The 25,547-nt window shown below is 33.0% G+C and overlaps 1 protein-coding gene and 1 pseudogene across 1 annotated transcript in view; both read right to left on the reverse strand.

Moving 5' to 3' along the window:
* Positions 1–25,547, reverse strand: part of NBEA (neurobeachin) — a 658,659-nt gene that overhangs the window by 537,148 nt on the left and 95,964 nt on the right. The window contains 2 exon segments of the mRNA XM_033103847.1: positions 5,524–5,657; positions 6,263–6,460. Coding sequence (XP_032959738.1) covers positions 5,524–5,657; positions 6,263–6,460 — 332 coding nt within the window.
* On the reverse strand, positions 20,075–21,008 carry LOC117021577 (Y-box-binding protein 1-like; annotated as a pseudogene).

Here is a 25,547-nt window from a genome sequence, read left to right on the forward strand (position 1 = left end):
TGCACAGTGAATTCAATATAAGTTCCATTTTACTCTCATTAAATTTCACTATACATATTATAATTTGGTTTTTCTCCTCTAATATAGTAGTAGTATATGTATTGCTAAAGCACTTTTTGTGTCTGTTTCACTTCAAAGAATATTTTCATTACTAATTTAATAATCTTTACAAAAAAGGCAGACTGGCAAATATAGATATAGAGAAGTAACAGATGTGTATTTTTGAAAAATATGAAGAAAATAAAAGTAATGATTCTACAAGTACATATTCAAATATATTGAGATACTTTTGGAAAATGAAATAATAATTCTATTCTATATATATGAACAACAATTTACCCAAGAGAGACAATCATTATAAACAAGTATTGATTTCACTTCTTTTGCCAATTGAAAATAATCACGTTTCATTTCTTTTACGTCAGTTGAGTTAAAAATATTAACAAAATTGTAACATTATATGTACAATAGGCACTTTTCCTTGAACAAAAAATTAGGAAACAAGGTCAGACAAAGGATTTTATGTCACTTTGAAGTACAGGAAGAAATCTGGTCTAAGTAATTAGACACTGAAAGGCTAAAATTTCCAGGTAATTTTGTTGGTTTACATATGACAGCATTGCTAATCAGAACTTTACAATGAAACTTTTAATTATTAAGAAAGCCGCTTTATTATTAAGGGGCCTAAAAAATTCAAGGTAATTACTGTAATAACTGGTTAGCTAGATTGTTTTTAAGAAAAAAATCTTGGTTTAAGTTCACTAAACAAATTAATGAATCATAAATATTCATAGCACAAGAGGATTCTTAATAGAATCATTGACATAAATGTTTTATGGGGTTCTCTAATTTTTTATACCTTATATTTTATCAGACAGTCTAGCAAACGACCTGCATCATAATTTAAAAAAAAGAACACTTTCTGAGAAAAATATTTATGTGCTTACAAGGATTCATTGTAATTATCACTTGAAATTCATATTTATCAACGTTATAATAGCATTAAAATAAATTTTAGTAATACAAAATTGCATCACATCAATAGATTAGCAATAATTACTGAGGAAAGAAAAAAAAAACTCATTAAAATCCCTACTATGTACCAGACACTATGACACTTTACATATACAATCTTATTTTAATGCATATACAATCAAATAAAATTGGCATGATTAAAATCATTCCACAGCTGGCAAAATTAATTCTCAGAGCTGTCCACAGTGGTTTCCAGTGAGGGCTCTGGAGTCAGGCTTTCAGGATTAGAACCTTGGTTCTAATCCGTTACTTAAGTCTCTGTGATCTTGAACGAGTTACTTCATTTTTCTGACCCTCATCAGCAGAACATGATTAGATGAGATAATACAATTATCAACAGTGACTGGCACATAGTAAGTACTCAGTAAACACCACGTGCTACTACTACACACCCTTGGACATCCCCAGATAGTACGTGATAGAACACAAGTTCCAGTTAAATATGAAACCCAAAGAAGGCCTGCTTATCACATCACACTCTCTAATGAGAACTATTCTTCATGTATTTTTAATTGTTTGACATACAAAAGCCTATTTATACATTGTGCCAGGAAACATGTATTTTTTTAAAGCAAATTTCTTCCAAAGTCACACAATAAGGAAGATATATTTTGTTTTGTTATCACCCATAGTATTTAATAACTTATGTTCTTAAAAAGAACATTTCTTTAGTAGGCCAAATTAGAGGAGGACATGTCATTTACAGTCAAGGTATATGATCGTCCAAATCAAAGGAAAATGAAATTTCTAATTTACTGAGTCATTCCTAGACACAAAATACAAAACACATGATTACTTCAAGATGGAAGTTATACTTCTTGAAATAATTTAATAATATTTGCTCATTCTTTTAGTCATTAAATAAATATTTATTAAATATCTAGTCAAAGGCAATTTGTGTAGTTATTCCTCTCAATATTCACTGGATTAAGTGGAATTGACCAGTCCATTATAAATAGTACTAGCCCCCGAGAAATGAAAAAAATATCCAAATAGCTTTGATCACTTGTTAGAATTACTCAAGGTGATTCCCTGCTTGAGAATCATGTACAAAATAAAATCACAACGATAACTACATATTGGCCTAATTTATTTACTCAATAGACCATATCAAGAGTACTGTATGTGTTGCCACAAGCTACTTATCTCAGTTTAATAATATTTATCTGATCCTCTGTTGGTTAATTTTTTGTGCCATGATAGAATACATGTTATAAACCAAGAGGGGAAGTAATTGTTATTTCGAGATTTATAGTAAGGGGGCAGCTATACAAAATCCAAAAACCAGCTAAAGAAAAATCATCTTAAACCCATCTAAGCTTGTTTGATTTGGTTTTGTTTGTTTGACTTGGTTCAAAACTTGAGTTTAACACATTCCTCAATTTTAAGCCTCTCTATGTAGAAAATGGACAAATATTTCTACAACTGAAAATCTAAGTCCTACTTACTTAAGTAATCCTCAGTTATAAGTAACATCATTGGTTAAAAGAAATTCAAATATAAAGTAATATGGTCCCTATTATAACAATCAATTCCTAAGATTGATAACTGTAATATTTTAGTATAAAACTATAGTATCAGTGATAACATTGTAGATCACCTAGCACATTGTCATCATAATAACAAAAACAACAGGTACTGAGTGCTTACTATGTCAATCTATTTTATTGCATTTAATCTAAATAATCCTGTAAACTATTATTATTCCTACTTTATAACGGTGGAAACTGAAGCACAAAAAAGTTAACACACTCAGAGTTGCACTAATAATAAATAGTAAACTTGGGATTGGAACCCATCTGCCCACATATAAACAACTGCAATACATAGCCTTCATGATAAACAAAGGCACAAAAATTCTCTTGCACAAATAAAGTCTATTTTTAAAGCCTCCAGAAAATAAGATTATTCCTTCAACAAATTATTTTAATATTAAGCCCCCTATATACAGTAAAACTCATCAAGGTTTATAGCAATGTATGATAGTACCAACAGAAGTTAAGTATTACAGAAACAGCAAAAAGTTTCATAGAAAGAGACTACTGAGGGCAGCGAAGTACATGGAAATTAACATGCTTCGGCTGAAACACAGAAGGCAGAGAAGTAATTTATTTTAGAGCTTAGATCAATTTCTCCAAAAATTAATTAAGAATTAGATAAACTGCAATTTTGGCATATATTTATTATGCAAACAGATCTTCAAAAAACAATAAATCAAATTTGGAAAATTTAGAAACTTCAAATAGATTCTCACTCCTCTAGAACAACTTACTACAGACTAAAAATAAGATGACATATCCTATTTCAAGGTCTCATTCATCTATGTGAATTTATGATACACCCAGAAAACAAGAAATTCTATCAATCCTTGCCCTGTAGCTAACTAAGAATCTGTGTTCTTCAAACAGAGGGAGCAATACCATTTAACAACTTGTCTTTAACATTTTAAAAACCAAAAGACCATCACTGATGTACACACTTGTCTCCAATATTCCCTACAAATCTTTAAACAAAAGAGTGTATTACTGATACAATTGTCCACTAACAAGTGAACCTCAGACATAAAGGGCTTTGACACAATTAATGAAAAAGTCGTAAATAATTCAAAATAGCATGTAACTGAATCACAAGGTGGCTTAGAATTGGGTGTGTAGTATCATGAAAGAAGAGAGTGATACCTTTTTTATTATATGTTTTCTATTGGCTATATGCTAAGAACTTATATATCACTGAAAAAGTTGAAGTTATTTAATACAGGAAAATTAAGATGAATGATATAACAGAACTAAAAACAAATTAAAATGAAAATCAGAATGCTGACCCCTGAACACTGTCTTTTATCACAATAAAATAAATACAAGTTAAATACCAAAATATGATATAAACACTAAAATGAATTTTGAAAACAGGCAATGAAAAATAACCATGTGCCTTGGATGAATGGACCAGATAACCTGTTAAATATAATTTTAGCACTAAGATTTCATAATAACTATTCATGATGATATAAATTATTGTGGATAATTTTAGTTATAACATTTCAAACTACATAATCTTTCTAATTTTTTTCACAAAGCAAAAAATTCCATTTCAGGTTAAAATAATTATGGACTTAATGTTACTTCATAAGGAATCTTTAAATTACACATGGGGTTTTCTACTGGATACTTCATATCCAACTTCTTTTCATAGCACTTACTAGGTTTTTAATTACTCATCATAATATGTACTGGGTCATGTAGATGATAAAGACAAAACAATTTTAATTTAAATTCAGAAATGGAATTTAAAGTTTCATTTTTCCAATAGGCTGATCTATCAATGACATTATTTGGTATCTCATAGCAAAGTAGTATCACAGCAGGTCATGATCTCAGGATTCCGTTTCACTTCAAAACTTTTCACTTTAAAACTTCAAACTTTATACTATATTTACATGAAATAAAGCATGACCCATGGATGGGAACTGAAATTTGTAAATGTATCGGTCACATTTATATTTCATATAAAGACAGTCCCAATATAGGGGAATATTAATAGCAATACTAAAATAGAATTTTGTTAATAACTAATTTAGATAATATGAGAAAATCATGTTACATTTCAATGGACTTTAATTTTTTCCCATCTTAGCTTTATTCACTAGTTTTTTCATCAATTCAAAATTGGATGACCATGAAGGAGCTCATAGATATGTGATCATAATAAAGAAAAATTCCTGAATTATTTTTGATGTAGAAATTAATGTTTATCTATATAACTTTTCTTTTAAATTCTCCAAACATAGCAATAGACAGTCAAAATAGCTGTTAAATTCACATTTAACTTCTTACATTTATGATTCTAAGATATAAAATTAAATCAGTTTGATGCATGAGATCTTTTTAATAAAAAGGAGGGAACCTACAAAAATTGCACATGAAATCAATCTAATTAGAAGATAGTGAATTTTTATATAAACACAGATATGCTACTATTTAGCTCTGGGTTCTCAATCATGAACCGTATATAAAGAAAAGCTAATGTCAATTAATATTGTGCTAGTCTATTATAATAACATTACAAAAAATATCGATATTTAAGATATAAATGATGTAACTGATATTAAATATTATTCTTCAGAATAAACGCTATCCTAGTAATGCTGTTTAACCTGACAGGATTTCATGGACAATTTAAACCATGAGCATTTGCAAAGGATAAGGTCAGGGCTAAGATTTCTCCTCAAATTCATATTAAATCACTATACTACATTTGGTAAGGGATTTTTTATGTATTATTAAAGAAGTTACTCCTTTATGGTTATAAGAATCTCAGTGTCAGGTTTGTTTATATTGTGTAAATACAATCTGCCCTGATCCCAAAGAAACTTTTATTAGCACTTGAAGAATAAAAAACAAATACTATAATACATTTACACAGCACCAAGTATATAAGGCATAAACTAAGCATGTAAAAAATACATGAAAATACACAAAGAAAACTTACCAGACACTTGTTTCCACTTGACTGTCGTTGAGCTGCCGATTGTCCAGTTGGGCAAAAAGTGGGAAAAGCACTTGAATCCCTCCAATTGAATGAATTGCACTATGAATTGAATGTGTCACTATAGCTTTCACATCCTATGTTCAAAAACAAAAATGTTTGTTACATATCTAAGTGTAATGTTATCACTGTTTCCTTGCTACAAATAACTTTGTAGAACAATTAAATAACATTAGACATTTTAAAAACCCTCAATTATACAATTTTTGATACACCTATAAAATAAAAATTTCAAATTTGAAACCTTAAGTTGAAAGATTTTTATACTGACAATATGAAGCTACAGATCAGAAAGATATTTTAAAATAAGAAATACCTCTAATGGATTTAAAGATACCCAGGTAATTTTATGTTACGGAGTTATACTAATAGGTTCTTCAACCAAAGTATGTTTCTACATCAACAACTAATTCAGCTAATTAGTTGATTTTATTTCAAAGGCTATAGAATATACAAGAAAACAGAAATGACAGAAATCCTACTAAGGAGACAAGTCAATGGTAAAGTACACGGCCCAAAAAAAGGTAGAACGCAGTAAACATCAAAGAACTAACAACCAAGAAAACAAACAAACAAACAAACCCAGCAACTGTGGATTTATAAAGGAGCAATGTTTAATAGGTAAATTAAAGATACTGTTAATGCTGATGAGAACATGAACACTAAGCTACTATTCACCCACCTGAAGCATCAGAGCATGTGGGGAATGCACGAAAATCGATGCGTTTTCCTTTGGTGAGGATTCCAGGCACAGCTGAGCATCAGTGGCCTTGGCGTTGTATGTAAATGCAATACTACTTGCAAGTTTTCCATCATACAGAACCTGTTTATGATGTTCTGCCAAATGAATGTCACTCTCAGATTTAAACTTGAAGGTGCTCTGAAAAAATAAAACATAATTAAAGACTCAATTTAAATGTGACACAATAAGTTTTAAAGCAGAGAAAAATTTAACATACCGTGTTTCCCCGAAAATAAGACCTAACCGGAAAACAAGCGCTAGCAGATTTTTCAGGATGACATCTCCTGAACATAAGCCCTAATATGTCTTTGGGAGCAAAAATTAATATAAGACCCGGTCTTATTTTCGGGGAAACACGGTAATAAAAACTTGTGACCCTTCTATGTGTCAGACATTAATTGTTTTATTATATTATTTGTTACTGTCATTTCAGTTCTATGAGAGTTAAATTTTATTATGCTAATAAATACTTAGATCTTTGTATTTGCATTTTTATTGTTTTCGATTATTTACAAAATGATTTTATTAGAAATACATAAGGGCAGATGATATTAAATGTAAATCAAATTTTACTTTAATAGTCGAGAAAGTAAGTTTTTCTTGTTAATACTTTCAAAAGTGTGCGCACACACACACAGTCTGGCACATGAATTAATTATATATAAAAATGACTATTATTGAGACTATGAAAAATGTTTATATGCAAAAATATGTTTTTACTAAAGAAAGTAATCAACATACTGAATACCAATGGGACTCCACAAAAGTATCACAATAGCCATGTTAAACCCAAATAAGTTTATTAAAACACGTCACCACTTTAAATAAAAGTAAAGTTGTACCAGTCGTAATAAGAAAGCTATTGTTAGAAATGTTTAAAATTTCTCTGCAGATAAGAACCTGACAATAACAAATTATATGTAACCTTTTCAAAAATCATACAATATTAATATTATTATTTTCAACTTGCAACTATGCAAATCAAATGTTAGACAGTAAGAGCCAGGAGGGATGGAGCCAGGACAAAATGCCAAGCCTTCTAGTTTATAGTCAGTGTTAATGGATTGACAGTGAAGTGACCTGGATTATACCGGTAATCTAGGTTCTGCCACTAATTATCTCATGACACTTAGTTAAGGTTAAAGAAATAATTTACCTGATGTGGCTCCATTTGCTTACTCTAATGTTATAATAATATTAAACCAAATATTCCAAACTCCAGTTCTTACTGGAGGAAAATAGATATACCTACAAGTGAAGTGTGCCAGGTGGGAACGTCTTCAAACTAGAGCGTGCATGTCTTGTCTAAAAGTGAACCCTGCTGCTCAGTTCAAGTCAATTCCTGTTGGCAGTTCTTTCATAATTTTCAAGAGAAACATCAAATCTGGATTTTTATGTAAAGTCATCTAATTTCTAATTCAATCAAACATTTAAAAACACTGTGCAGACCAAACATGTCAGGCTGAATTTAGCCAGTTTTCTACTTCTGGATGAGTATCTAGAGAGCCTCTCTAACTTGAACCTGATGCAAACCATTAGTCATAAGGCATGTGCCAAGACAAGAGCAGCATGGATTAATTAAAAATGTGTATATATGTGGCTTTGGATGGTACTTCCTATCTTTGAAATGTAAGTATGTTTACATACTTCAATATTACAAATTAACTAACAATTGAACTACCTTGGATCAGACCTTTCGCTCTTCTCTCAAATGCAATCTAGAACATTTATCTCTCACCTTCAAATTTCAAACTTTCATATTTTCTTAACTCACAGATTCACACATCCCAAGCTAGAAGTCAGTTCAAAATATGTCCTCATTTAAAATGAAAATTTTATTTCATTCGCTAATGTACTAAGGAATAGATGATAATTACAATGAAAAATTGAAAACAAAAGACTTTTTAAAAATATGTATTTAAATAAAATTATGACTTAAATATACTAGGTAGTAACACTGGCGATACAAAACTCAACTAATTGCCTTCTTCACTGGTTGCTTTGGTACTGTACAATAAATATGTATTTATTTCAGTAAAATCGATCACAAATGTATTTTGACAGATTTCAGTAAGATCATCAATGCTCAAAATGTACAGTATTTGTGCTTCTAACCCAATGATTTTAAAAGCAAAATTTCACAAAAATGTTAGATTTGTGACTTATGTTGCGAAGCATTGATGAAAAGCAGAATTATTTTGATGAAGTAAAACATATGAATTAATTTGTAGAAATAAAAGTATACAACTGAGGGATTTGGGGAAGAGAATACAGGACATTGAGACACTGGAAAAACAGACCAAATAAGGAAGAGAAAAAAGGAGTTGGAGCCACGGGCAAGTTGGAGTTTAATCAAGAATATGTGAGTTGCCTTCTTAAGAGTATGTTGATGGCACTATACTAGGAGAAGCAATGTGTAAATGATGGGACTAAAAACTGGAGGAAGAGCAATGCATGCTCTAGATACAGGATTAAGGATTTAATTTAGAGCAATGCATCTATCATAAATTAAGGATTTTTTTGGGGGGACTGGGGATTCGAAATCAAAAGCAAAGGCAACAACAAAAGCAAAAATAAACAAGGCTACATCAAACTAAAAAGCTTTTGCACGCAGCAAAAGAAATCAACAAAATGAAATGGTAACCTACTGAGTAGGAGAAAATATTTGCAAATAGTGTATTTGATAAGGGATTAATAGCCAAAATATATTTTAAAAAACTCATACAATTCAGTTGCCAAAAAAACCAAACAATCTATCTGCAAAATGGGCAGGGGATCTTAATAGACATGTTTTCAAAGAAGACATACAAATAGCCAGCAGGTACATGAAAAGGTGCTTAATATCACTAGTCATCAGGGAAACGCAAATTAAAACCACAATGAAATATCAACTCAGACTTATTAGAATGGCTATTAGAAAAAGACAAGAAATAACACGTGTTGGGGAGAATGTGAAGAAAAGGGAAGCCTTGTGCACTGTTTGGTGGGAATGTAAATTGGTATAGCCACAATGGGAACTAGTATGACGGTTCCTCAAAAAATTAAAAACAGAACTACCATATGATCCAGCAATTCCACTTCTGAGTACTTACCAGAAGAAAATGAAAACACAAATGAGAAAAGACACTCGTACATGCACCCCTCTGTTCACTGTAGCACTATTTTCAATAGCCAAAATATAGAAACAACCTAAGTGTCCATGAACAAATAAGATAAAGACAATGTGGTGTACAAACGTACACACACACACACACACACACACACACAAAATGGTATATTACTCAGCCATAAAAAAGAATGAAAGCTTGCCATTTGCAACAATATGGATGGACATCGAAGGCATTATGCTAAGTGAAATATGTCATGCAGAGAAAGACAAATGTCTTATGATCTCACTAAGTGTGGACTCAAAACAAACAAACAAACTAAAACCCAAACGCACAGAAACAGACCACAGATTGGGGTTTGCCAGGGGTAGGGGTGGAGGGTATGCAAAATGGGTGATGGTGGTCAAAGATCAGAAACTTACAGTGAAAACAAGTTCTGGGGATACAATGTACAGCATATTGATGACAGTTAACAATACTGTATTAATATTTGAAAATTGCTAAAACAGTAGATTTTAACAGTTCTCAAACACACTAAATTATAACTGTGAGGTGATGGATGAGTTAACTAACCTTATTGTGGTAATCATTTCATAATAGATACATTTACTGAATCACTAGATCTTGTATTCCTTTAACTAATACAATGTTATGTGTAATTATATCTCAGTAAAACTAGAAAAATGCATTAAAAAAAAAACTATGGCATTGTCAGTTCTGTACAGTACAATAGTTAAAAGCCTTAACTGTAAAACAAGTTAGACTTGAGTATTAACCCCAAATCTATGACCTAGATGTGTACCAATCTACAAGTTATTTATTTCTCATCTGTTATACAACTAACACATAATATAAATAAAGCACTTTGAACAATACCTGGTTCTTTAAAAGCTACTCAAAATGGTAGCTGCTATTATTACAGCTTCCTTTTCTAGTTAATATTACACATTTTCCCATGTTAAAATTTTTTCATAAATGTTACTCATAAAACATTTACCCTAAATTTTATGGTAATGGCATATTGCACTTATGATAGTGGAATGCAGATATCTGTGAAGAAAGTTAAAGCATTGTTAACTAGAATGCTAATCACCAAAAAAGCGGTTTATCTAATTGCTACAAGAGCAAAAGCATGTTATTTTCTAATCCTAATGTCTGAAAACGACACCAGTGTCAAAAACATAGCCATTTTCCCACTGAATTTGTGTAATAACATATACATGACAATACCTATTGCTCTCCCCAGAATCACTATGTGACAAGTGTTACTGATATTAAAATGGTAATGACACTGCAATATCCAATGAATCATATTGCCTGATATATAATTAAAAGAATGTTGCCACCTGAACACTGTACATTTTTCCTTCAAAATGATTAAATAATCCATCTCAGCTCATTAAAAAAGCCATTCAGACCTAACATCTACATTTCCAAACTTTTCTAGAAATCTAAATACATAAAATCAACCAATTCTCCTTCTGCAAATTTTTTGATAATTCCACATAAATGCAAAATCCAAACTATTATTTTGATATTCAAAACCTTCAATAACTTAGTTTTAACCTGTCATAATCATCCTCGCATTCCACCATAAACCACTTTTCCGACTCTGTACTCTTACCATATGGCCAGGCCTGACAGTGGGTCAATCCATACACACATCTGTACTCGCCGGCTTCTATCCTTGCTGTCACGATCTCTGTCTCACATTCTATCAAGTCCTGTACACCCTCTAAAATTTACTTATTTTTCAAGCACCCTAAGAAATTTCCCTTCTCTGCGAAAAGTTCCTAAATTCTCTGTAGCTGGAATTAAACATCCTCTCACAAAATGTAACAGTATTTGCATTATATTTCCTTTTTGGTATACATATTAACTTTAAATTATAAACATTTAGGGATATAATTATCCTCATAAAGAGAGCATAAGCTGAATCACTTTTACTTCCCAAAGCTTAGAACAGTTCCTTGAATATAATAAATATTTGGTATATTGTTGAATTTTATTCAGTCACATGCCCTGCAATCATTATTAGCACCCTTAATAAGTAAGAATGTAGAAGAAAAGATTATAGTCACAAGCTTACCAACAAATGGCAAATGGATTAGCATAGAAAATTTCAATGCATGAAGTCAGTACTTCAACAGAGAGAAAAATCATTCACCCAATCTTACCTTAAAAACTTACTGTAATGGCATATATCAAATTAACAGAAGTGCCAAGTACCAGTACTATACTCATTGCAATATTTCACATATTGAAACAAGAGAAACACGTCACTGGTACAAACCAATTCCAAGAGAAATATTTAACATAATGATACTAAGAACTACTTATACCAAATTAAGCAATTATTTGCCAGTGTCAAGCAATTTCATGTAATTTATTTTTCTGATACAAGTAAACATTTTAAACCTGCATGTAGTTAATTTTACAGGGGAATATTTTGGTAGGTCAGAACTTCTTAAAATTAAATTGCAATCAATATTATCTAATGATAAAATATACACTTTATAGAAATGATTTGATTAAAATATGTGAATAATTATAATCGGGTAGAGACAAACCCTGAAATTTCTATACCACTGCTGTCATTCATTTGTACAATAATTACTGAACACCTGTGATGCGGGTGTAAACCTTCTCTCACTGGGCCAACACTCGAAAGTCTCAGACAACTGTGTAACGTCTCTTCTGCTACTGGTAACACCTGCTTTCTGCTAGGGCTCATGGAGTCTGACACTGCACATATGCAGCTCTGCCCTTGGCAGATGACCCACAGGGAACCCTCACAAAGACTACTGTCCCTACCCCAAGAGTTGCTCCTTTTCAGGACCATGTCCCACAAATTCCAGCTGTTTCAGCAGTTCTGAATTCTGATCTCAACCTCCTTGGCTCAGCAGGACCACTGTGATATGCCCGGCCCCCACCTCCTTTGTGCCTCAACAAAAATATTGATCACAGCCAGAGTAATGAGATGAATATTAGCTTTTTTTTTATTTTTTAAGTTTCAGGTGTACAAAACAATGTAACAGTTAGACATTTATACCTCTCACAAAGTGATAATCCCACTCCCCCAATCTACTACCCCTCTGACATCATACACAGCTGCTATAGTTCCACTAACTCTATTCCTTATGCTGTACTCCACATCCTGTGACCATACACACACATACACACACACACACACACACACACACACACACACACACAAAATTATATTTGACATTCATTATTATTCAGTTTCAGCTTCACCTGTACAGTGCAGTGATCAGGCATCTACATAATCCCTGAGGTGGTCTCCCTAATAACATAAGTGTCCATCAGATACCCTACGAAATCTTTGAGCTCATCTTAAATGTTTTCCTACTCTCAAGGATGCCAGGCCTGTGCTATATGTGTAATGACAAACGTCTGAACAAATGTGTTTGTTTATTTCGCCCATTTTTATAGTTACTTACAGTGACAGGGTACATCCAGCACCAGCTACTCCATCATAGACAAAATCAGAAGTCAGGTTGAATGTTTTTAAATTAACTAATTAAGCAAAAAATTTTGTAATAGGATAGCAGGTTTTAAAGATTTTTGCAAATTCTAATTATCATCCTCATAGGAAAAAGAAACCAGTGAAATAGTACCAAATGGATCCAAAAAGAAAAATCATAGCATTTTTGGATGGATGAATTCATGAGAGGTATTTGAGGGAGGCAGACTGTTCCCTACCAAAAGAAACAAAAATAATTTAATCTTTATGAACTTCAGACTAATTTTAGTGTCATGTGCCTGGCTGAACTGGTTTTAAAGCTATTTTCTCTATGAATCATTTCCCAGTTCCTACAATCAGAATCTTTCTCCATGATCCCGTAAGAATATAGTGTTCAAAAATTGTATCATGATTAAAGCTCAATCAAGATTATTTTTCAGGTTTTCCTATGTCTCCCTCCCTCCTTGGTTATAAGGTACTCAAAGGTAATTTACAGTTTTGCATATTCCATAATGCCTATAAAAGTGTCCTGTGTATAGAATGCAATAATAAATGTTCTCTGAATTATAAAGTTGTACGATGAAATTCACCCTCATAGAATCTTTTTATTGTTTTTCCTCTACTCATTTTAAACTACTTTTAAATGATTCTTCCTTATTCAGGAATTCAAAAGTTAGAGTAAATTAATTCCTAATTCTTAAGATTAAAAAATATACTACTTATTTCATCTTCCTTGATTTGGGTCTTCCTTCTGGCCTCAATTCAATCATAAAACTACTGTTTTCTACTATTGCCCACACTTACCACTTTCTGGTTTTTCTCTATTTAAATATTTTTCTTTAGTTCTTTTCATAGAGTCCTGCACCTTTTTCCTTTATTATTTTGTATCTATGAAAGAGTTGGTTGTTTTAAAAAACACAGCAACCTTAAGTATAAATATGAAAGCACCAGTATTCTTTGCTCAACACTGAACTTGTAAACAATAAAACTTTTTTGAGCTGCATGTCTTATACTAATAATTACTGATATAATTTATTTTTATATTCATCAATGAATTTAAGTCCAGCAAAACACTAAAGATATCACTTTGACTCATGGTTACTATCCTTTAAAAACAAAGTCTGAAGTAGTTTATTGATTCTTCTTATCCTTTTTTGTTTTTGTTTTGGATAGAGTATCATTACAATTATGATGCTTAAGAAAGAACTCAGTATACCTGCTTTCTAAAAATAATGATTGAAATAAAACACTATAAAATGTGTTGTAAAACACTGCAATTAGCTTTTCCACATCTGCCTTAACACTGCTGAAACTTATGTATATTTCATTGCCTGGGAAAAAACGTTTACTTTCATTTTGTTCATTCTCCTTACAATGGAATCGACAAAGTTCAATATATTGTATTGGAAGTTATAAAGTCTCTTTGGGCAAATATGATGTTTAAAATGTCCAATAAAACCTCTTCTTATACAGAACAAAATTGGTCTTTAGTTTTTCAGTTTCATGATACAAAATCCTGAATCCCCTACTTTGGCTTGTTGAAACAAAACAACCTCGTCTTGTAATTAATTAAGTCTAATACTTTTAGATTTAAAAAAATTATAATGCAATTTAAATAACTATAACGATTATATAAATATAATAATGTTCTTATCTTTACCCCATTTGTGATATTTAGATTACTTCTAGGTTTTCAAAATTATATATTAAAGTATAACAAGCATATTTGTAAATATCAATCTCCATTGGGTTGTTCCTTTAAGAAGGATTTTCAGAAGGAAAACTGTTATACAAAATGGTATGAGTTAGACAGGGATGGGAATGAGGAGTGACTGCCGATACGCATGTGGGATGCTTCTGGGATGATAGAAATGTTCTAAAATTGGAGTGTGGTGATGTTTGCATAACTCTGTAAGTTTACTTAAAATAATTTACTTGACACTTAAAATAAGTGAATTGTATGATATGCAAATTATAGTTCAATAAAGTTTTATAATTTTTTTAAAGAAAATATGACCATATTTGGAGTGGGGGGGAAACAGGCAACAGAACTGCTAGTGAGAGCAACCAGATGAGAGATTCAACAAAAAAGACTTCAAGGTGATCATTAAAAATATGTTTAAAGAAGTAAAATAAACCATAATTAGAGAAATAAATGCAGGTATGATGACGTCATATTAAATGCACAAATCAATTAAGAGAGAGGTTCTATAAAAATAATCCAAATGGAAATTCTGGAGTTAGAAAAGTATAATTGCACCGTAAAATTCTCTAGAGGGACCCAACAGATTTGAACAAGCAAAGGAAATTAGCAAACATGAAGATAAATCATAGTAAAAATGCTGAAAGCGAACAACAACAAAAAAATCTGAAAGTGCTAAGAAAAACGACTATTCACTTTTGTTCAATATTATACTGTATGCTCTAGTGAGGATAACTAGGCAAGAAAAAGAAACAAAAAGAATTCACATTGAAAAGAAAAAGTAAAATTATCTCCATTTGCAGATGACATAATCTTACGTATAGAAAATCTTAATGAATCCACACACACACACAAAAAAAAAACTATTACTGTTAATATATTCAACAAGACTGCAGGATACAGAATCAATACAGAAAAATCAATTGTATTTTTACTACCATGTTTCCCCGAAAATAAGACCTAGCAGGAAAATCACCTCTAATTTGTCTTCTGGAGCAAAAATTAATATAAGACCCGGTAAATATATAACACCGGGTATAATATAATATAATATAATATAATATAATATAATATATAATATAATTTAATACCTGGTTTTATTTTATTATAAGACCGGGTCTTATATAGTATATTATAGTATAAGACCGGGTCTTATATTAATTTTTGCTCCAAAAGACACATTAGAGCTGTTTGTCCAGTTAGGTCTTATTTTCAGGGAAACACAGCAGCAAGTAAAATCTGAACATGAAATGTAAAAATACATTCACAAAAGTATCAAAATAATAAAACACTAGAGAATAAATTTAACAAAAGAAGTCCAAGAATTCTGCCATTTTGCTTATGGCAAAAAGCACAAAATACCATTGAAAGAAATTATGAAGACCTTTACATTATGAAGAAACTGTAAAGTCTTCCCATGTTCATGGATTAGAAGACATAATATTAAGATGGCAATATTCCCCAAATTGCTCTATAGATTCAACACAATATCGATCAAAATCCAAGGTGGGTTATTTGTTGATGTTGTGTTTGTTTGTTTGGCAAAAATTGACAAGCTGATCCTAAATTTCATGTGGAAATTAAAAGGACCCAGCATAGATCAAAAAATAAAAAATTGAAAAAGAACAAATCTGAAAATCTCACATTTCCAAATTTCAGAATTTATATGAAATATCCAAAATAGGTAAATCTATAGAGACAGAAAGTAGATTTGTGATTATTTATTTTAATATAAGATCGGGTCTTATATAAATTTTTGCTCCAAAAGATGCATTAGAGCTGATTGTCCGACTAGGTCTTATTTTCGGGGAAACAAGGTAGGACTGCTGTAGGGGGAGGGATAACACAAAGGTGAGAGCTAAAGGGTACAGTGTTTCTTTTCTGAGGTGATGAAATGTTCTAAAATTCACTGCATTGATAGTTGCACATATTTGTGAATATACCAAAAACCATTGGGTTTTATACTTTAAATGGATGAATTCAGTATGTGTGAATTGTATCTCAATAAAGCTGTTAAACAAACAAACAAAAAGACATGAAGCTCTTTTCCTCTTCCTACTCTCTTCCTGAAAATTCACAGAATACCAGGTATGACTAAGCAAGGCTGGTGCCCCCCCGAAGGGGTAGAGGGAAGGCGGTGCAGTGGCCAATAGGGTGGAAGAGCCCTGAACTGAGTGAGAAGCACGTACATGCCTAGGGGGACTACCCAGCATGGGGTGTCACAGAGTTCCAGGGAGAGGGCATGGCATCTGAACAAGAGGGTTGTCCGGCAGCAGATGAAGAAGACAAGAGCTCAAGAAAGATGGGTGGAGGGCAGAAGGGAGGGGATCAGCTTGCGAGCCTGGCCAGTGTGGTGAAATGGAACAGAGAAAGGATTAAGAGGGCCTCCATGAGGGCCTGGGAGGTGGCCAGCAACGGACATCAAAGCCTGCTTCAGGTGAAGAGGGCATCCAGAGGGAAAATGAAGGAAAGACTGAGAAACGGCTCCATTGAACAGACCAAAGAAATATTATAATGTAAATGCAGTGAACTGGATCTTTTTCTTATAAAGAACATTACAGACAATTAGCTAGGTTTTAATGGGATCTGAGAATTAGATGGTAGTAACACACTGGTGTTAATAATTATGTAAGAAAATATTCTTACTTGTAGGAATATAACATTCATGGATGATGGAACATCCTGTCATCATTTATTCTCAAATAGTTATGGTAAAAATTGCTCACTACTGTGCTTGTAACTTTTCTGTAAGTTTCACTTTATTTGTAAATTTTAAAATGAGAGAGAAATAAAGAAGATAAAGATTCAAAAGAAAGTAATAAATATTAAAGATAAGAAAAGTAAACCAAACATGTACAGTCAACTCTCTTAAGAAAACCAAAGCAAGGAAATAAAACAAATACTAAATAGTGTAAGAACAATTGTTTGAAATACAAAAACATGCAAAAATTAAGCACTGAAAGTGCACGCCACTTATGCGGAAATCAACTCAAGATAACCATGACATATCTAGCAAAATTGTTGGATTTAGAGAAAAAAGAAAAAAAAAAAAAATTCCGTAAATGCGTAGGCAAAAAACAGCAAGCGCCTCATAATAGAATGTTAGGCTGTCATCAGACTTTCAACAAAAATACTTCAAGCCAGAAGAAAATCAGTAACATATTTAAGATGTTCAAAGGAAGGTTATTCAAGGGCTTTATAGCTAGGCAAATGACTTTCGAGTGCAAAGGCCCCTGAGCCATTCCTGAGGAATCCCGTGTTTCCCCGAAAATAAGACCTAGCCGGACTATCAGCTCTAATTGCGTCTTTTGGAGCAAAAATTAATATAAGACCCGGTATAATATAATATAATATCATATAACATAATATCATATAATACCAGGTATAATATAACATAACATAACATAACATAATACTACATCTTATATAAGACCAGGTCTTATAATATAACATAACATAACATAATGCCGGGTTTCATATTAATTTTGCTCCAAAAGATGCATTAGAACTGATGGTCCGGCTAGGTCTTATTTTTGGGGAAACACAGTATACTATAGAATGAGCTTTAGATAGCCAACCACAGCAATGTAAGAAATGTGATGAATCTTAAATATACAGGTACTTACAGAACTATAACTAAATAAGAGTGAAAAGAATAGAGAATAGTCTGTAGTAACTATGTGCACTCACTATGTAGATATTACCTTGTATTCGTTTGCTAGGACTGCCATACAAAGCACCAGAGTCTGATTAGTTCCAACAACTGAAATTTATTTTCTCAGAATAGGAGGCTAGAATTACAAGATCAAGGTGACAGCAGGATTGATGTCTTCTGAAGTCTCTCTCCTAGGCTTGCAGATGACGGACTTATCCGCCCTTTATCTTCACATGATCTTTCCTCTGTGCAGGTCTGTGTCCTAATTACTTCTTTTTATAAGGACACCATTCCTATTGGACCCACACTAATGACCTCACTTAAGATCAATTACCTCGTTAAAGACCCTATCTCCAAATACAATCATATTCTGAGCTACTGGGAATTAGGATGTCAACATGAATTTGGGGGGAACACAATTCAGCCCATAACATACCTCAACTATACAAATGGCAAGGGGAATGGAGAGAGCATATGTAAAACAAATTAACTTTTCAGTAATTATATCAGTAGGTTAGTATTCATATCGTTGTCCTGAGACTTGTATGTGTCATCATAGGCTTTTATAATTCTATCATTCTCTGTGCACTTGACAACTAGCATTCTCAACATGGAAGAAAGAAAACACAGATATAAGTTAGAGGAGATGAAGTTAAAACACAGCAAGTCCTCGATTTCCCACTAATAGAGACTAGGGAGTCTTGGACTAATGGCTGATTCCAAGACTGAAACAATGAAATGTTTAGGATGAACCTGAAACGCTGTTTGGGAAATGGCAAGGAAGCAATCAAAGATTACGAAGTCATGCAAAAGGGACCAACTAGAAGAGACACCCATGGCCCAAACGTGGGACAATTTGAATTTTATAAAGGATGAACAGTAACTGATAAAGTCTGAAACATCTCAAATACATTTAAATCCATCAGTTTATAATGATATTTTAAAAATAGTAATTGGAGATCTTTCAATAATGAGGCAATGCATTAGATTATACCATTTCTCCTCAATGGTCATTAGGTGGCATCAGTAGTCTGCGGTGGTGGAGGAAACATTTTTTAGCATATACTAATGTACATTAACTGAATAAACCCCCAATAGGATTTACCGATTTAAAGAACAATGGGCAAAAGTTATCTGAATATGGGTGATAAAATAACTGTTGCTTAAGGCATTGCATTGGGGTAAAAATTAGAACTCTGGAAAAATAGAACCGTTTTCCTACCATTCACTGAAATTCTAGTATTCTAAATATAGTATAGCTATAAGACAATATGTCTGATATTTTAAAGCAAATACTACTGAACAAATATTAAATTAGTGCTGTATTCAGTGAAAGGTTCACCTTAGAAATACTTAGACATATATTCTACTATTTAAAGCATTCTTGATATTTTGATTTTTAAAAACCTATTTTCAGAATCTACAGCATGTTTTAAAGACCTTTATTAACAGATGCTTGTAGTTTGTTGACTTTCTTGAAAATAGTAACTTATAAACTTTTACTGGAAATTAAAAATGAGGTTCTTAAAAAATCTCAACTTGACTAGGTATGAAACAATTTAAAATCCTTCAAAGGTGTACTGAGAAAAACTAGGCTTTAAGAAAAATCATGTTTGTCATTATCAAAGAGACATCCGTAGGCTACATAAATAGTGAAGATAGTTCTAGTTATCTGGTCGGGGCAAAAAGTAACCCCTTAAGGTCTTTAGCTCCAATCTTCTGTTCATTTCTCATTGCTGGAACTTCATTTCCTCTTCTTAGATGACAAAACCAGATAATGGTGGAGATGGTAAGTCGTCATTTACTGTAGCCCACCCTGCTCAGCCTCAGCTTCAGTGCAGCACAATTCTCGGCTGGTGGATTGACTGCTCTGTCTCTTTGCCATCTTGTGGTGTGGGGTTTTGTGGACGGCGGCATCAGTAATTGAAGTTGCAGAGGTACCAGTGTTAAGGCGGCTGCTGACCTGGGCTCTCAGCTCCTGGATTTTCTTTGTCTTCTTCATTGCCGTCCTCTGACAACTAACTTTGGCGAGGAGGGCCTGTGTGGAATGGTTGTACAGCTGTAACCCTGATACTGGTCGACCTTGTTCTGTCTCACTGGTCGACCTTGCTCTCCTGCACCTTGGTTGTCAGCACCTTCCAGCACTTCTCCCCGCACAAAAGGCTTGGAATACTGTGGGAGACACTAGCAGATACAGTCTCCACAAGCAGTAAGGTGTCCGTGGTGGCCTGACATAGGCCCGGCACTGTTGGCCTTGCCTTTGGGGCAGTCTGATCTTCATTCTTTTCCCCATTGTCACTATTATGGTAATTCTGCTGATAAGTGCATGGAGGACACCTGGAACGTGGATAGTGTCTATAATGGTTACGGTCTGCTGTGTATTTACTGCCTCACACTAGAACTCCACCAGGGCCTGTAACATTTGCTGCCTCTGTATCCTTTTCTCCTTAAGCAATATCAGACTCCACAGTCTTTCCATCTCCTACACTGTGAGGCTACTTCTTTGGCCCATTCTTTTTTATGGTGTCTGGTGGACAAATACATCTTCCTTGGTGTCATTCCTGTCGATGAAACCATTTGTGCTTCTTACACTGAGCCATTATCTTCCCTGTGACCACGTTCTTGTCCCTGTTAGGCATTGCTGATGTCAGGCAGCCCGGGCCGCTGCTCCCTGCGCCACTGCCACTGGTGCCCAGTTGGGTCTCGGCCTGGGTGCTAATGATTCCTGGGGCCATGATGGTGACTGGAGCCAGCTGCAGTACTGATGGGATTCTATAGCATTTTAAGTTATGTTTTTGAAAACAAATTGTCATCCTCAAGAAATGGATTGAATTTTGGATAAAGAAAATTATTTGAAGCCATGCTTGTTGAATTAACAGGTGTCATAAAACCATCTTTTATAAAAAATACAGTGTAGCTCTAATGATAACTGCTTCCTTGTGTCACTTAAATACTGACCCTTCAAGTAATTCCAAAAGAACTGTAACTAACTTTAAAAATGATAGCAGAGTTTGAATATGTACATATCTTCCAAAAGATACTGGCTAAAATGAAAAACCATTTAAATACGATCATTTAAAAATAAAGCTTTACTATTTTGCAGAGAAAGTTTACATAACCATATTTCATCTGCACATAAGTACATACTACTCAGAGGATTTTGGTTCTATAAAATTTTATTTGGAAATATACTAAACATAAATACATATAAAATACACTAACGGCATATAATCCGGAAACCAGAAAAAAATCAACTATATATAAACAGTTTCTGAAAAGGAAAAAAAGATGGCAACAGAGTGAAGGAATATCACAAAGGAAGAGACAATGTCTTGGTATATGAAATGTACTCAAATGAAACAAGCAAAACTAAACTATATTTTCAATCATAATTTACCATTTCTATTTATTCTGAAAGGATACTGCTGTCTTTGTTAAATGGAAGATTTTCCCCCCATTTCAACTAATTGTAAAGTGTGATAATAAAGATCACCCATGATCTTCATGCTGAGAAACCCAACCGCCATTTCTCAGTCCTCAGTTTACTCAAGCTGTCAGCAGCATTTGACAGTTATTTCTTCTTTAGACACTTCTAGAGCACCATGATCTCCTGCTTTTGCCCCCTACTCTCTTGTTCTTCTTTGAATCTTCCTTTTTGCTGGTCCTCCTCATCTCCACAACCTCCAAACCGGCTTTCCCAAGGACTAATTACTGTCATCTTTTACATCTGAACTCCCTTCATTGGTGCCTAAATCCGGTCTTGTGGCTTAAACTCCTCTCTATAACCTGTCAATGCTAAATTTCTATCCCCAACGTAGACTTCTGGCCTAAACCCCAGACTTACTTCACTTCTCTATTTGGCTGTCTAATAGACATCTCAAACTTAATATGTCTAAAGCTAAACTCTTGGCCAAAACTTTGTCCTTCCAAGCCTTACCCATCTCAGTCAATGACAATTCAGTACTTCAGTTTAAAATAAATTGAGTCACTTTTGAATCCTCTCTTATTCATTTACCCCACATTCACAATGACAGAAAATCCTACGGGAAAGTTATCCAAAATATATCTAAAAGCTGACCTCTTAAAGAGTTTTATTTTTGGTATGCTTTATCAAAAGTCCAACCAAGTCCCATTATTTTCCACTGGTATCAGCCTTGTTGAAACTACCACCAGGCTTAACTTGAATAGTTTCAATAGCGTCCTGGCTGGTCTCCTGTTTCTACCTCAGTCCCCTATTTAACAAAGCAGCCAGAGTGATCCAGAAGAGATATTTTAATTTACTCATATATTTATCATTCATACCACTCTTCGTATTCCCAACAATCTAAGTTTCTTTCTTCAGTCTGTAGAGTACATCTGGTGCCAACAATTAGTCTTAATTTTCTTTATAAAACAAACAGTATTTTCACTAGATGAAGAATTCTGGGTTGACAAGTTTTGCTCGACGGCTTCCCTGATATCTGATGAAAGTGTGCTGTTATTCAAATCATTCTTTCTTTTATTTATATTCAGTTTTGCTTTCAAGATTTTTTTCTTTCCTTTGGTTTTATGCACTTTTACTATAATATGCATACTGTGGTTGTCTTTGATTTTATTTTGCTGAGTTTCCTGAGTTCCATCAATGTATAAATGTGAGTTTTTATGAAATTTGGGAAGTTTCTACCATTATTTCTTCCAATATTTTTTTCTGACCCTTTCTATTATTCTTTGCATATTAGATTTCAAAATTGCCCCATACATCACTGTGGTTTTGTTCTTTTTCCTCTAATGTTTTCTATCTTTCTTCTCATGTTTCTATCAATCTATATTTAAGTTCATTAATTTCTCTATCATATCCATTCTGCTAATATGCCCATAAAACAGATGTTTCTTACTTCAGATATATGTTTCAGTTCTAAAATTTCCATTTGATTTTTTAAAATATTGTGGCCAATTCCCATCTTTTGATTCATTACAATCATTTTCTTTTTCTTTTTTTAACCTCGCTAGTTACAATAGCTCCCTAAAGGTCCTCGTGTAATAATTCCATGATTTGGAGTTATTCTGGAGTTGGTATATGCCCATTTTCTCTTTCATTGAGAATAAGTCACATTTTCCTGGCTTTTCATAGTATGAGTACTTTTGGATTATATGCTTAATATTGTGAATATTATTTTGTGGAGACTGTATTGTACTGAAAGTACTGATGTTTTTGTTTAGAGGGGGTCATTTTCTTGTGTAGATACAATTATAGACCGCCATGACTCTTATGTGTGGTGTCTCAAATGTGGTGTTCAGGTCTTGAAGGCTTATTTATAATCTATTATCAGTTTGTCATGATCATAGATGGTTTCAGGGATCAGCCAGAGATTTATGTTTAAATTTTTTAAATGTAAAATTTAGATCCTTTACTGTCTGTCTCTTTTCTGGGGTAGCCCATTTATTTCCATGTGGTGTTGGTGGCCCTAGTGATTTTTACCGATATTTATGGCCAGAGAGTTTTTTCTCAGAGTGAAAAATGGGGAACTCAACCCATGCTGGCAACATGTTCCACATTTTGATACGCCTCTAAAACCTACCTGCTTTTTTATTCAGTCTCCAGAGCGCTCAGATAGATATTTTCTGTATTATGTCCAGAGTCTTAAGTAGGAAGATTACTTTGTTAGGAGTTTGCCCTTCCAATAAGAACTGGAAACCCTCCAAAGTAATTTTTAATGTTGGGGGTTATTTTATACATGTTCTCTTATCAGTTAGGCCTTTGACATAATATGATAGACTGTAAAAATCATTATAATATCATTTTCTTGAATAGAAAGAACACCAAGCTAAAGATTAAAATATCTACCAGTGGAGACTAATTACTTGCCACGTGAGGATATATAACAATTAGGAAATTTCCAATAACAATTATAAAGTATTAAAACTTTGTGAAAATCTCTTTTGCCAACTACCATGTTTACCCGAAAATAAGACCTAACCAGACAATCAGCTCTAATGCATCTTTTGGAGCAAAAATTAATATAAGACCCAGTATTATTGCATTATATTATATTATATTATATTATATTATATTATACCCAGTCTTTATTATAGTAAAATAAGACCCGGTATTATATTATGCTATATTATATTCTATCCGGTCATATAATAAAATAAACATGGCTGGTCTTATAGAAAGATAAGACCAGGTCTTATATTAATTTTTGCTCCAAAAGACACATTAGAGCTGATTGTCCGGCTAGGTCTTATTTTCAGGGAAACACGGTATGTCAAAAGGCCACCTTATACATAAGAATCCATAAACTTGTGGACATTGGATAACCACAATCAAATGGAGTTCTACAATAAAATTAACTCACAGTAAATTCTATATTATACAAAGTTACAGTGAGAAATTCTGGATTTCACAAATTACTTCCAAACCTAATAATCTTTTTAATTGATTAATGATACCCTTCTTTATTTACTGTTAACTGAAAATGACCAGGTAAAAAATATTCACTGATAAGCTACCCTGCTCAAAACCAGGCATTCCCCAGAAAGAAAATAACCTAGCACTCTGATGACCAACAGGTCCAAATCACTTGAGACAGGCTCCACAGTACATACAGTTGGATGACTCGGGTGGAGGTGTAGATTTAATTTATTTTATTTCCTTTACTTCCCAGATGTTGGCATACTGTGTACATTCAGCTCAGAGAACACTGTCTGACCATTACAAGTATAGAACCCTCCATATAACTTGAGGCAACAAATAAATTTTTTTTTATTACACAACAATTAACAATTTAAGCTTCATATATGATTTAAACCAAATGTCAACTAATTTTATATCCTACACACCTTAAAAATTCCACAGCAACCTCTACCTCTTCACTCAGGAAGTGACTGTGCCTCCTACTTCACCAAGAAAATTGGAGTACAGTGAGTCACCTACGCTTTTTTTCCCTGTGCCAACACAATCTTTTCATTTGCATCATTTCCTCTTTCTCTTCATTCTCTGAATTTCTAGAAAATCTTTCCAAGGTCAAAAAGTTTTGCAGATATCTTCCCTGATAGTAATTATACTTTTACTATTTACAAATTGAGAAAATACATATGCATCCATGGATTTACAGTCAACTTCCACTAACAAGTTGAAAGGCTGGGAACTTTCAAAATTTAATAGTTTTTCATGTGATATCCAAAATTTCAAGGCATTTTCTTTCAAAAGTTCTGACTTTGATATAGGTACTCTATTATCTACGTTAGGATGGTAGGCATACATTCTGTGTATCCCATGAGCACTTGTGTAT

The sequence above is a fragment of the Rhinolophus ferrumequinum genome, chromosome 4, assembly GCF_004115265.2.
Source record: "Rhinolophus ferrumequinum isolate MPI-CBG mRhiFer1 chromosome 4, mRhiFer1_v1.p, whole genome shotgun sequence".
NCBI lineage: Eukaryota > Metazoa > Chordata > Mammalia > Chiroptera > Rhinolophidae > Rhinolophus > Rhinolophus ferrumequinum.